Source organism: Carettochelys insculpta, chromosome 12, assembly GCF_033958435.1.
Source record: "Carettochelys insculpta isolate YL-2023 chromosome 12, ASM3395843v1, whole genome shotgun sequence".
Taxonomy (NCBI): domain Eukaryota; kingdom Metazoa; phylum Chordata; order Testudines; family Carettochelyidae; genus Carettochelys; species Carettochelys insculpta.
In genome coordinates, this window is record NC_134148.1 from 44,284,034 (window position 1) to 44,298,475 (window position 14,442).

General features: G+C 49.2%; 1 protein-coding gene across 3 annotated transcripts in view; it reads left to right on the top strand.

The window, feature by feature from the left end:
- Positions 1-14,442, top strand: part of ADAMTS7 (ADAM metallopeptidase with thrombospondin type 1 motif 7) — a 176,166-nt gene that overhangs the window by 29,595 nt on the left and 132,129 nt on the right. For all 3 annotated transcript variants that reach the window (XM_075006472.1, XM_075006474.1, XM_075006473.1), the window contains exons 8-10: positions 537-680; positions 10,656-10,800; positions 13,499-13,591. In XM_075006472.1, coding sequence (XP_074862573.1) covers positions 537-680; positions 10,656-10,800; positions 13,499-13,591 — 382 coding nt within the window. The remainder of the gene's footprint in view (positions 1-536; positions 681-10,655; positions 10,801-13,498; positions 13,592-14,442) is intronic.

Here is a 14,442-nt window from a genome sequence, read left to right on the forward strand (position 1 = left end):
CCCTGCACAAAATCTGTGTCTAGTACAGTTACTGAGTGGGGGCAACCCACGTTGCCCAGCTATACCCTCCTCCCTCCATGTAACGATCAGTTATTGGCACCATAGTAGTATATCATGGCCCTTGCTGTGGCTGAAGCACTGTATGGCACCCAGGCATCCCTGCCACGCAATCTGAGCAGACATGGAGGATGTGGGGGAAAAACGCTTGTTGCCAGTCACATAGCAGATCAAGGGATGAAGTGGGAATAGGTCACAGGTCTCCTGGCTCCCAAGCCAGTGCCCAGGCCATGGAGCCAAGTGACTTCATGCTGCCAGCAATGTGACTTGTCCTACGTTGGATCTGCTTCACTGAATTTGGTGAAGAGGTGAAGTCTGCACAGAGCTGTGGCGTGTTCAGCACAGAGTATCTGGGAGACCCCATCCTAGGTCTTTGTCATGTGAGGCTTGATGTGAATGTGCTCAAAAACGAAGCACCTGTGTGGTTGTATCCAAGCATGCAGCTCACCTCTTCTTTGTGGGACTGTGCTCTTACACAGTTTTGGGATTCAGCATGATGGAAGCGGCAATGACTGTGAGCCAGTTGGGAAAAGACCTTTCATCATGTCTCCACAGCTCCTGTACGACACCTCTCCACTCACCTGGTCCCGCTGCAGCAGGGAGTACGTCACACGATTCCTTGAGTAAGTCTCCCACCCTCTCTCCTTGCCTTCCTTCCATAGCTGTACTAACACTGGGGCTGGTTGGTCAGTCAGTCAGTCAGTCAGTCAGGAGGCAGGCACTGTAGGCAGAGGGGGCAGGGATGAAATGCAGAGCTGGACTCAGAGGAGCAGGTTTCATTGTTCCTGGCTGGCTGGCTGCCTTCTGCATGGGCTTGGAGTGGCTGGGCTACCTCAGTCTTTGGTAGGAAGATCAAGGACCTGAGAGTGGAAGAAGGATAAGCATCCATTTCGGGCTGAGATGCAGGGTGAGTGGGTTTGCCTGGGACAATGAACTTTCTGGAGAAAGAACAGGTCTGAATTGTTGTTGAGTTTGGGGCCTGTGTAACCTTGATCCATCCACATCAAGACTTGACAAGGACACAGGGCCGTAAGGGGTGGTTTCTCATCTACGGGTCTCTCAAGACAAAAAGTAGTCAAGTAGCACTTTAAAGACTAGCAAAATAGTTTATTAGGTGAGCTTTCGTGGGACAGACCCACTTGGGTCTGTCCCACGAAAGCTCACCTAATAAACTATTTTGCTAGTCTTTAAAGTGCTGCTTGACTGCTTTTTGTTTTGATAGTATATAGACTAGCACGGCTTCCTCTCTGTTACTGGTCTCTCAAGGTTAATGTACTTGGGATGCATTTTTAATTGTCATAGTGCTGTATTTTGGGTGCCTTAAAAGGGAACCACAAGCACTTCATTGGTGAAGGAAAGACTCTTTCTCACTAGAGCTGCCGGAGATAATTGCTCAGCCTCTACTGTGACTAGGATTTTTACTCTTGGCAGCAGTGCTTCTCACTGAAATGCCAATTTAAAGGGCATTCTGTCTTAGATGTGGTCCATGCCAAAAAAATGTGCTGAGCAGTGAGGTGCAGCTGTTCTTCATATTGGCAGATGAAGGCAGAGAGGTTGGAACCTTTGGGAATTGTCAGCTAATATTTTTGACATTCTAGAACATGCGTCACTTGAAATTTTTCCTTATATGTCTCCGGCAAATGCTGGCCTCTGACGTGCCTTCTGTCCCCACGTTATGACAAATTATTGAGATTTTCATACAATGCCAATTTGCTGACACGAACATAAAGCCACCTATGGAATGTTATCTTAATGCAGGAACTGAGCGAATTAGCGGGTATGTGCAACCTTGTTCTTTCCCCATTTATCATTAACGAGTCCTCTTGTGTCCAGACTCCAGATCACTGGTGTATGATTTTGAGAGACTGACAGGGAAGGAGTTTGGGGAGCAGAAAGGAATTTGCTTTCGTATAGTTAGATGACAAGTGCTGTGTCTATATTACAAAAATAACTTGGAAGTTGAGTGTCTACACACACCCTACTTTGAAATTAAATTTCGAAGTGGGGAACTATTCCCTTCCTGGGAATGGAGTAAGGACATTGAAGTTGGGCTCCCTACTTCAAAGTTAACTTCCAAGTAAGGGAAAATGTGTGCAGACTCTCTGCTGGCTACTTCGAAGTAGTGCCTAACTTCGAAGTTACTTCCTTGTGTAGACGCACCCAAGATGTGGCCGAAATCAGTGGAATTTTCCCACTGACTTCCTGAGGACCAGGACTGCACACCAGGATTATTCCTGTCTCTTACTGAAAAGAGAACATTGTAACAATGCTACTGATCTCCTCTCCAAACTGCCTCTTGTTTTCTTCCCCCCTGCAATGATGGCCCTCCTGCCTACTGGTCTCAACTCATTTTCAGGCTCCAGAGCTGTGTAAAACTTCAGTTTCATTCTTTTCTACCTTTTGTTACCTTGTGCCATTGGCTGTTAACCCCAATTTGCTAATGCACTTTTAAATCACACAAAGCTTTCTGGATCCCATGTCCTGATGTCACATCACATAACCATGTGATATTGTGCCGTATCTTACACAAAAGAACTGGAGGCGCTATGATATAGTAGCTGTTCTTTGGGATAGTTGCAGAGAAGTAGCTGTATTAGTCTGTATCTTCACAAAACAAATCAGCAGTCCTGTAGCACTTTAAACACAATTGAAATGATTTATTAGGTGATGAGCTTGCATGGGACAGACCCACTTTATCAGAATTTCCAGATCTGAAGAAGTGGGTCTGTCTCATGAAAGCTCATCAACTAATAAATCATTTCTTTGGTATTTAAAGTGCTACAGGACTGCTGGTTTGTTTTGTTTTTTGGAATGTGTATGTTAGATTGTTGCTCTCAGTTTAGCTCTTTAAGACCCATACAATTTTCTCTGTTTAATTGGTTGCCTGGGTACTGTAAAGACAGCAGCTGGCCTGCTTGCATGCCCAGGAATGCTAGTTCTGCCCTCACTCACACCCGTGTCGCTTTGATGGTTTCACCAGCGTTACTCCTCTTTCACACCAGAGAAGAACCTGCTCCAAGTGCTTGAACCAAGTCTGGCCCTAGGGAGAAGCTGAGGAACCTGTGCAATAGCTCATGTCATTTTTACATCACACTGAAATTGGAGGGCGGGTTGCAAAGTCACAAAGGGGTGTTTGCTTCCCATTGTACCTTTGAGACTCTCCCCTCGAAAAGCACGGAGGTGATTCGCTCCCCACAGCGAGACTGTCACGTGGCAGCACAGGGCAGCAGGTTGCTGTGCTGTCCACGAGACAGGATGACTTGAGCAGTCACAAGCTCTGGTCAGCTTCCCTGCTGCTCTAGGGAGGCTTACACTGTGACTGGCTGCAATGCATGTGTCCAGATAGGTTGGCAGAGCCCACTGCTGGACATATCAGGAGTAGATTCAAGGTTCTGCCCCTTCCCTGGAGAAGGGTAGAGATTTTGCCACTCTGCAGCCCCCGCTGCCCTCCCGAGCCCTGCACAATGTAAGTAATGCAGTGTGCATGGGAGAAAGGGGACGCCTCAGTCTGAAACGTACCACTCCGTTAGCGCCTTGCAGTGGCACACGGGATTGGTGGCAGTCTGGGGCCAGACACGCACTGCAAGCAGTAGCTATGGAGTGCTTGTTACCTCTTGTTTCTGCTTCACAGGAGACGTTCCCAGCTCCACTGCAAACATCCAATGAGAAAACACAGTCCTGGCTTGTCCAAGTTGCCCTTTCCATGTTCTTGAGACCTGGTATTCCACAGGCCATGGCTTGGAGGAAAGCCTGACCCTCTGCTCTGCACTGAGCGACTTTCCAAAGCAAACGAATTCTGTTTGTCTCTGGGCAAGAGGCATTCCATGCTGCAGCCAGGCTGAGGCACATTCTTTTGTACAGCTGTTTATTTTTAGCACCACTTTGCTGACTCCTCAGTTTGGTATGGGGTCCTTCAGACCGCTGCTAGAGATTTGCATCCATCAGCAAGTGCCATGTACTGCTGAGATATTTCTCCTCATTATTGCAGGGAGACTAGGAAAGAATGAGGAGCCTTCAAGAAACAATGCTAGGGGAATTCGTAGCTTCATCCAAGGAACTGTGCAACTATGTGCATGGTGCAGGGGTTGGCTGAGTGACTCATCCCTTATTTCAGAGTCTGAGCTCTAAATCACCGCCCACAGCCTTGGTCTCCAGGTGGAGTAAGCTGATGTGGAGCTATGCTGATTTTCACCAGCTAGAGATCTGACCCTATATTTTTAACCTTCCCTTTTAGAATAGGAATCTTCTGATCGCCATATTCTTAAGTCGCACTCAGTGACCCAAGGAAAAAATGGACCATCTGGGTGCATTTCCACTTCGTTTCTCTCTCCTCCCCCATTGAAGGCAGCTCCTTCTTCAAGGGGAGAGACCACTTCAGCAAAAGTATCCCCTTGGCTGGGGCATCCCTCAGGCAGCAGAAGAGGGATGGAGTGAGCACTGAAATGTTTGTGGTGTTAGAATAATGTTGGCAGAAAAGTAAGAGGAATAAGATAAGGAATTAGACCCTCATGGCCTCTGCTTGTTAGATGGACCTGGAACAGTCTTTACATTGAGAATCGCAATGTCCAATTTTCTGTGGAGGAGAGAAGAAATCCAGAAAAGATTTGAACATCTGAAAACAATTCATCCAAAGCTGAGAGCTGCCCCGGACATGCATCCCCATGAGCTGCATGCCTGGCTTTGAGCCCTCCAGGCTTGGATACACGTGCAGCTGAACACTACTATCACCTCACAAGGAATTCAACAGCACTCAGCTGGGTGAGGTCACAAACACAGAGGCGACTACTCCAGCAGTGGGTCTGCAGAATCACCTCCTCCTGCTCCTTCCTCACTGCGGCTAGACTTTTGTGAAGCGACTGGATCCACAGTGAATTGGGAGGAGATGCCAGATCGTACTGCTATCTACAGCTGATGGTGACTCTCCTTTAGCTGAAGAAGTAACAGAGAGGGAGCCGTGCTAGTCTATATACTACCAAAACAAAAAAGCAGTCAAGTAGCACTTTAAAGACTAACAAAATGATTTATTAGGTGAGCTATCATGGGACAGACCCACTTCTTCAGCCCATAGCCAGACCAGAACAACTCAATATTTAAGGCACAGAGAGCCAAAAACAGTAATCAAGGTTGACAAATCAGAAAAAAAATTATCAAGGTGAGCAAATCAGAGAGCAGAGGGGGCGGGGTGGGGGTGGGGAAGTCAAGAACTAGATTAAGCCAAGTATGCAAAAGAGCCCCTATAATGTCCCAGAAGATTTGCATCCTGGTTCAAACCATGTGTTAATGTGTCGGATTTGAATATGAAAGAGAGTTCAGCAGTTTCTCTTTCCAAAGCAGACTGAAAATTCTTCTTCAAGAAGACAAAGAAGTAGGTCTGCCACGGTTGGGTCTGAGGGTCACTGGGGCAAGTCCCAGCTGGGGTGGCTCTTGCCCCGTGTTGTTCAAAGCACTGTGTGGAGAGGACCCTGTGAGGCAAGACTCATAAGGGAGCTTGCTGCTTGAATAATTGACTTACGCCATGGTAGGACAGGTACTTTGTAAATCAGTCGAGTTAACCCCTTGCCTAGATGCTCTGATTTTGGTTTAAGGCTGTTTTATTGGGGCTAGCGTAAACCTGTTCCCAGACACCTTATGCTGCTATAACCCACGTGTACACTGAAATGGGAGGATCCAGGCGGGGGTTTGTATTAGCTGAGCTCAGCTGGTTTAAATAAGCTCTTTAATTTTAAAGTGGTGGGACTGGGTCATATAGACAAGCCCCTGAGTAGTAAAGCAAAAGCTCTGGATGGCAATGAAAGCAGATCAGGAACAAGTGCACAGAGGGCACCTGACCCATTTTCCCTCCTGTCTCACGGCCTTTTACTAGCCTCCGAAGGCTTTAGAATTCGATAAACCTGTATTGGCAACCCTGGTCGTCCTTCTTCCCAAGTAAGCACGGAAAGACAGACTATTTCAAGAGATTAAAGAATGAGCTATGAGACAGGGGAAGGTGGCTAGTGAGGTGCATCAGCAGATCGAGAGATAGCAGAGACTGAGTACAGTGGTAGCTGCGGAAGTGCAGCCCCCTTTAGAGGTGTACTTCACAGTACCTACCAGCTTCGTTTTCGAGGGCTGTCACTAGGAGAGGCAGGCCTGAGGGTCAGTGAGCTTTGGTGCTGACAAACTGTTTTAGCAGGTCATTGACATTAACTGTACGAAGTGCCAGAATGTCTGCTGTTAGCCCTGTTTGCTTCATTGAGACCTCCTTCCCTGAAGTGATGAAACTAAGGTCGTGACCTCTCCAGAGTGAGGAAATCAGTTGTGACTACATATTACAGAAAAAATCTGCAGCTTGTTCCTGGTAAATGGGCCCTGGGTTGCACTCCTGCAGGGAGCTGGGGAGACATCTTGTGATGGGGCCCGGCAGTCTCTTGTAGCTCATTTGGAGACAAAAGCGTAAAGCTAAATTAAGCAAAGAGTCCTTGTCCTGCTTGTGCATGCTAATCCTGGCAGAAGTCATGGGCTTTGTAAGCAGACATAAATTGAGACCCTAATGATAAGGCAATAAGTGGTTGCAGTTTTATAACAACTCCCCTAGGAATGTCTTTGTGCATATCATGACCTGACTGAGGTGATTACTAGGAGCTGGGAGTTTAAAGTCTTGTCAGGTGGTTGCTACACACGTCTGTTCTAAGATTACACTTGAGTTTCGGATTCCATGTCAGAAGGCTGGGAAGCGTTGTGCAAGCAAACGTGATTGCGGCAGGCATAGTTCGGGCTCAACCCTCTCACCAGCAAGTCAGAAACTACCCCGAGAAACTCAGCTGAGGGCCTGTCCCAGCCCAAACAGGGTCCTCTGCTCCGTATGTTCCCTTTCTGGGGAAGCCTGTCCGAAGACCAGCCCGCTTTGAATGGCTGGCGAGATCTGAGACTCGTTGGAAGATCAAAACAAAAAACAGTCAAGTAGCACTTTAAAGACTGAAGAAGTGGGTCTGTCCCACGAAAGCTCACCTAATAAACTATTTTGCTAGTCTTTAAAGTGCTACTTGACTGCTTTTTGTTTTGATAGTGTATAGACTAGCACGGCTTCCTCTCTGTTACTGTCATTGGAAGATGTTTTGTTTACTATTACCCTCTTTTGTTACATATTAGAGAACCATCAGGTCCCTGCACTCAACCCTTTCCTTATCTGCCCACCTCTCCGGGATAGACGTGCCCCATTCATATAGTTAGTAAATTAGCATGTCTCTCAGGACCAAAGTATCAGCATTTCTAGCAAGTTCACATAACATCTGTGCTTTCCGAGGGGCTTTGCCTTCTTCCTGCCCCGTGGTTATGAGAGCTTTGGCTTGAATGGGGGAGAGCTAATCGCTAAATTCTCCCTCCCCGAGCCCTTTGGCAGTAGGCCGACCTCCAGTGCAAGCTGAGAGGGACATGGTCATCCTGAGGCATGTGCAGAGTATGCTGCTGTATGGGGCACCACTTTGCCTCTCTGTGCTGCGCCTGTGTATGTCCAGTGCAGCTGGAGGCCAGGGCAGCCTCCAGCTGCCCTAATCCCTCAGCCCCCGCCCCTGCATCCTGGCCCAGCAGCTGAATTCCCCAGCCCCCGGCCCTGTTCTGACTACCCCACAGCTCTGGTGGCCTTGGTCCCCTGGCCTCCTTCTTCCACTTCCAGGCCACAGCACTGATGGGATGCACTGCTCCCCCTTCCTCCTGTTACCCCACCAGCCTCCCTGCCCTGCTCCTTCCCCCTCAGCCCTCAGTACAGCCCCCACCCTGCAGAGCTGCTGCCCTGCTCCCCAGCAGGGAGGTGGGATGCAGGTGCTCGGGCTGCCCAGGGCACCTGAAATCATCAGGACAGCCCAGAAGGGGGATGTTCTTGCAAAAGCTACTTTTAAAAGGGCCGGAAGGGACCTCGGGTTGAACCCCAGACCTTTGCGTCACTTGATTTTATTCTGGAAGAGTCTGGATGCTTCTGACTTGCTTTGTCCAAATCAGTCAGTGTTAGTCGTGAAATTCTAGCACGGGCAGGTGAGCTGCGTTTCGGTGTAAGCTTGGCTCCCTGGAATGACAGAGCTAAACCCTGGGTCAGGAACATCTTTCCCACACCGGACGGACACTCATTGACTGAAGTATGGGCGGGGGCGGGGTGTCTCCTGAACAAGACCTTCATGGCAAAATCCTGTCTGCTATGCATGGTTTGGAACTCTCGTGGCACTGGCTTGTCTTTGTTTGTCCCCCCCATCCTTGGCCTGCATTACCCCTCCCTGTTTGTGGTGCCTGGTGGTGGATTGCTGCCCTCCACTTTGAAGCCTGCTGTGTTTCAGCAGGACCAAGTATATATGTTAACAGTGTTGGAGTTGTTCTGTCCAGAAAGTGCTGTTGAAATGGGGGATGCTTTTGCTGTTATGCCCTAAAACGTCATCTTCTCCAAAACACAAGGCTTAAAAAGCAATTGAAGTTTGTCTGTACAGTTGCTGAGAAATACCTTCCATCTTCTTTAAATGCTCCAGCTTTGCCCCAGAATAATGAGCTCAGCTGGTTAAACTACATCCCCTCTCAGTTTGCAAGGCAAGCACAGTGGCATGGGCTGACTACAAAACTTTCTGGGTATCCGTAAAGCAAAAGGCAGGAGGGGGAAATAACTGCTGTGCAGCGGAAATCATTCTTTTTGTCTATTTTGTCTGTGACATTACCTCTTCCGCAGAGTTAAAATCCACTGTAACGTAAACATCCTTACAGATTTCTTCCCATTGCTGGTAAATATTTGTTTAAAAATATTTTGCCTCTGTCCCCCCCTGCTGTGGTGCTTTGAAACACCATTTGTTTTTTGTTCCTGAATCTAGTCAAAGTGCTGCTAGTTTTGTCTACATCTCATGGCTCTGTGGACGTAAACATTGTCACAACTTGACGGGTGGCTCCTCTGATCGGTCTCCTACACATGCTGGCATCCTTTTGAGTGCAGCAGCTGGTCTTTCTTAAATTACACCGAGCAACGAGAACATAAACACCAAAAGGATCACAGAAGAGCATAGTCTTTTCCACACACTCACATTTGTCATGCCCTTCCTTGTCCTACATAGAGTAGAAAGCACCCACAACTTACTATGCTAATTATAACTGGGCACAGGTTGAGTCTGGTAACACTCGCCTTAACATTCCCTTCCTGACTTGCCATTAAGGTATCCTGACTGTTTATTGCCATATTGGCACTGATGGCATCTCTTTAGCTGACCTGATTTTGCAGCTCATGACCTTAGGCTGTGCTCCTTTCAGAGGAGTTGTGACAAAGAGTCTGAGAGTTATTTTATTTTAAATGACCAACCAAACCAGAGCTGTCTCTTCCATCTGATAACAGCCATTGCGCTACAATGACCCCTCTCAGAGACCTGCAAGGGAAACAAGTAACAGGAGATATTGTTTAACAGCTAGAGTGCGGGGTGGGAATGAGTGCAGGTTTTGTCAAGACTTACTAGCCGTGGCTTCCAAAGCATCAGACGTGCAGCCAGATGATGGGAACAAGGAAAAGTGTCTCCCGTAACAGCAGCAAGGCCAAGAGCTCCCAGCCCTCCGGTATACTCTTGCAAGGGGAGAATTTAAAGCACAAGCTGTTTGCAGCAAGACTGCCACCTCCTCAAACTCTGCACAGAGCAAAACTAATGAATGGGGCAAGGGGCGTGAGGGCTGCTTCTGCTGAGGCTTGAGGAAAGCATCTGTAGCTTCAGGTTTGCGTCTCAAATTAACCTGGTGCAAGAAAAACGCTAACAGCTGCTCTCCGGGAGTGTAATTTCATAGCAAATGTCTTTACTCTTGGTGGGTTAAGAGTCTGGTGGAGCAGGATTTTGTGCTCTGCTTCGTGAGAGTGTGGTACAGCACAGTCATTGCTTGCTTGAGTGCTTTCAGGGTACCACAGTAAAAACCAGGCTGCTTTCCCATTTTGGCTGAGACTTTAGGCTGGAGGTGTCTGCCAGTTATTTGCGTTCAGACCGATGAGGGGAAGCTTTTTCTTCCCTTGAGTTCATGGTACGTGTGGGATCTCTTTGGTGCAGTTTTCAGTGGAGTCTGGTGCACAAAGGGGCCACAGGCTGAGAGTTTCACTATTGACTTCAGTGGGAGTAAAATGGGTCCTGCATTCTGAAATATCTTCCAGGTAGAACAAGAGCCAAGAGGCAATGCTTTCTCATGCAGGCAGCATTGTGTGGACATGTCCAAGGGCAAGTGGTGAGCACTGCCAGGCCTTACATCCTCACTGGCTCAGCTCATTGAAACCTCTGGGGTCTTATTTTTGGGTTAAGTGAACGTAACACCATTGATTTCTATGGAGTTGCACCTGCTTTCACCCTCTGTGCTGAGTCTGCTATTTGTGGTCTGGAGAGCCCATTCAAACAGGTTCTCCTGTGTAATCTCAGGTTTGGTAGTGTATCCGAGCCAACAGCTACTGCTGCTCACCTGCTGCAGCTGGCTGGGGGCCCAGGGCTGCCCTTGGTGCACAAGAGTCAAACTCGTCCTTTTGTTTTTAACAGCAGTTCTTACGTTCGGCCGGAGCCGGTTCTGATGGCTCTTTTCTTGCCCTGCCTTAACCCCACCTGCTGGATTCTGACTGATCTGTTTCATATCTGCAGTCGTGGCTGGGGCTTGTGTCTGGATGACCCGCCTGCCAAAGAAGTGGTAGACTACCCTTTGGTTCCACCAGGCGTCCTCTACGACGTCAGCCATCAGTGCCGGCTGCAGTATGGAGCATATTCGGTCTTCTGCGATGACATGGATGTAAGTTGGGGCTGGGGGCTCCTGCAGTTTTCCTTAATGGAATTAGATTATAGTTGAACATCTCTCGTCCAGCACCCTCAGGACCTGACCAGTGCCGAACGAGAGAATTTGTCAGACCATGGGAGGTCAATATTGTGCACCAGCCTTACCAGCACTTCCGCTGCTGACTGGGCGCTTAGAAGACATTTTGGGGTAAATTACAGCTAAATAACAGCCCAGAACACTGAGAGCCAGGCCTGGTGGCTAGGATGGCCGTTTTTCCCTGAATAGTCCCTTATTTAAGTTATTCCAGGAGCATCCTGACTTTTTTAGGAGAAGGGGCAAATTGTCCCATATTTTGTGGGCCTCTGTTCCCTGGCACCCAGTGTCCCAGAGTGGTAGCCTCTGCTGCCAGGGAGCCCCACCTCAGGGCAGCTACCCTGTTCCCTGGCATACTGGGCTTCGGAGCAGCACACCCACTGCCAGGGAGCTGGTCTGTGGAGGCTGCCCTATGCCTCGGGGCAGCAGCTCCAGCTGCAGGGGAGCTCCTTCATGGGAAGCTGCCCCATTCCTTGGCACCCCTGGCATCAGCCCCCGCTGCCAGCAAGCTCTGCTATGGCACAGCTGCTTCGTTCCCTGGTGCCCCATGCCAGGGGGAGGCAGCTCCCACTACTAGGGAACCCCTCCATGGGGTGGCTGCCCTGTTTCCTGCCCCCTTCACACCCGCTGGGAGGCTGTGAAGCCCCTATTCTCAGCACACACGGCACCCGCCAAGAGGTTACCGAGTTCCCATCCTCTGCTCCCCCTCATCAGGAGGCTGTGGAGCTGCCATTCCCAGTACCTTACGGTGGGGCAGCAGCCTCCATCACCAAGGAGCCCTGACATGGGGGAGCAGCTCTGGAGGTGTGTGTCCCATATTTGCCATAGGGCAGTGTGGTCACCGTACTGGTGGCTGTGAACAAACTTTATGGAGCCACAGGAAACTTGGTGACCCCCATGGTAAGTGGAGATCCGGCTAACTGAAATCATGCCAGATTATGAATTTCATTGCATGAGGGAATGCCGGACTCGAGAGGTTCAGCCTCCACTAGAAGATTTACTTGGCATTGCTTGGGTCCTTAACTCGATTACTTTTTGTTTGTCTTCAGTGAACACATTGGTCTGGGGTGGGGCTTGCAGGGGAGGGCTTCAGTGTGCAGGCTTCCCCAGCCCTCTCTCACTGTAGCTTGGGGCCAGATGAGTAGCACCTTTCCCTGGCGGCTGCAGCTCCAGCAAGCACAGCTGGGGGAAGGGTGCATGTCTCCTGGCTGGGGCAGGTCCAGGTTTGTCTGCCCTCTGTGCTCTCCAGCCAGACTGATGAATGCAGCAAAGTGTACCCTTTCCCCACGCTCCCTGACAAAGGGGAACAGCCAGCAATATTCCCATATGAATGGGGGCGAGCTTCAGCCCCCCGCTCCCAAAAGGGCACATCCTCAGCCATCCCCTTTCACCTTCCTGGTTGAGTTTGTCTCTTTTCTGTGTGGTTTGATGAGGAGCAATCCCATTCCAGGCACATCCCATTGTCCTGGCACAACCAAACCCTACCCTTGCTTTAAGTTATGATAAGAGGAAGCTGCCTACCAAATCTGGTGGTCCTAGCCCTTACCATTTGGGAGGAGTTCTTGGACAAACAGACATGCCTACAGACAGACAAACCAACTCATAAAAATGGCCACACTGGGTCAGACCAAAGGGCCATCTAGTCCAGTCTCCTGTCTTCCGACAGAGGGCCAATGCCTGATGTCCCAGAGGGAGTGAACAGAACAGGTAGTCATCGAGTGATCCCTCTCCTGAGCGCCATTTCCAGCCTCTGACAAAGAGAAGCTGGGACACCATTCCTCTCCATCCTGGCTAATAGCCATTGAAGGACCCAACCTCCATGAATTTATCTAGTTCTTTTTTGAACCCTGTCAAAGTCCTGGTCCGTACAACCTCCCCTGGCCAGAAGTCCCACAGGCCAACTGCACAGTGGGAAAAAAAACTTCCTTGTGTTAGTTTTAAACGTGCTGCCCATTCATTTCATGGGATGACCCCTATTCTTCTGTTCTGGGGACGAGTAAATAACTTTTCCTTCTTCTCTTTCTCTGCACCAATCATGATTTTATAGACCTCTATCGTAACCCCCTTAGTCTCCTTTTTCTAAGCTGAAAAGTCCCAGCTTTTAAATCTTTCTTCATATGGTAAATACATAACAGATGTGAATTCAGAGTGACTGTCTGACTGGTGAGAGTCTTTGCACAGAAGCCTACACCTGGTGGCTGAAGGGGCATAGATCTCACAATAGGAATTGTTAGTGGAGTAAAGGCAGTTGTCATCTTAGCTGAATTAGAAGAGAGGTTGGTTTGTTTGTGGAAACCTCATCTGCCAAAACACCTTTCCTGCTTGCTCCAGGGGACCAGCCTGACAGCACACACAACCACTCTCTCCTCCTGCTTTCCGGAGGGTCACTGCAAAGGGGAGGAAGGAAAAGGGCTGAATATGGGGATGCAGAAAGCTAACAGCCAAACTGCAAGAGAAAAGCGTGATCTGCAAGGGAGTTCCAGACAAAAAGGTCATGCTGGCTTTCTTTGCTGACTGATTAGGCCAGTGGGATAATTCAGTGTTTGAGCACATTTCAAACAGGCCAGCCTTTGGGAATGGTCAGTAGCCCCCATGCTGTGTCTACACTTGTGTCCCACAGAATGTCTGCAACACGCTGTGGTGCTCAGTGGGGAACACCTGCCACTCGAAACTGGATGCTGCCGTCGATGGCACAAAGTGTGGTGAGAACAAGGTAATTCGAGTCTGTTGTACTTGCAGCCGCAGTTGATTCATGCTCCTGTATGGTAGAGACAATGTCCATGACACCAGCTTAGTACATAAGTGAAGAACTAGGTCACATTGCTAAATGAAATTCTGCAGCACCAACATTACGGCTGCAGACGTCCCGAGCTGCGGCTGAATTCAGTTCAGCTGGGTGTGTGCTCCGGGAATTCCTGATACGCTCAGAACTGTCGAGCATTAAATCAACTCAAGCTTCAGACCCCAGAGGCAGCCAGGCACGAGTGCCTGCCATGCCATTGCCACCAGCACGACTTTGCTACAGTGGCATCTGGCAGACCCTTGCTGTGCATGTTCTCTTTGGTACATTGGGTGAATTCACACCCCTGTGCACAAGGATCAGTGTAACCCACACACCTATTGGGCGTGGGGCACTGTCCCGTGTAGTGGTACTTAAATCACTTACGAAGAGAGAACGTGGTTCTGCTCTACAGCCTCAGCTGAGAGCCAGGAGGCTTTAAGCTAAACTGTGGAGGCTCCTGCGCTAAGCTCCAGAGGTCCCAGGTTTGAGCCTGCCTGTGGGCAGTTACATTGGCACACCCGCAGAAGTGTGGGGGGAAAGGGAGATTTGACCTCCTCTGCTTAACTGTAAAGGGCAAAATCCAAACTTCTATGGGCAAAAATACACCCATAAGTCAGAATGCTTGTTACCGGCCTGGTCCTAACTTACTCTTGGCACAACTCCAGTGGCTTTCATGGAGTAAGGATGACAGGACTGGAGCCTCAATCCATAGAAGCAGCAGTTCCCTGAAGCAACGTAAGAGCTGCACTTGAGTTTTGCTCCCTGGAGTGTCCACAGGGCAT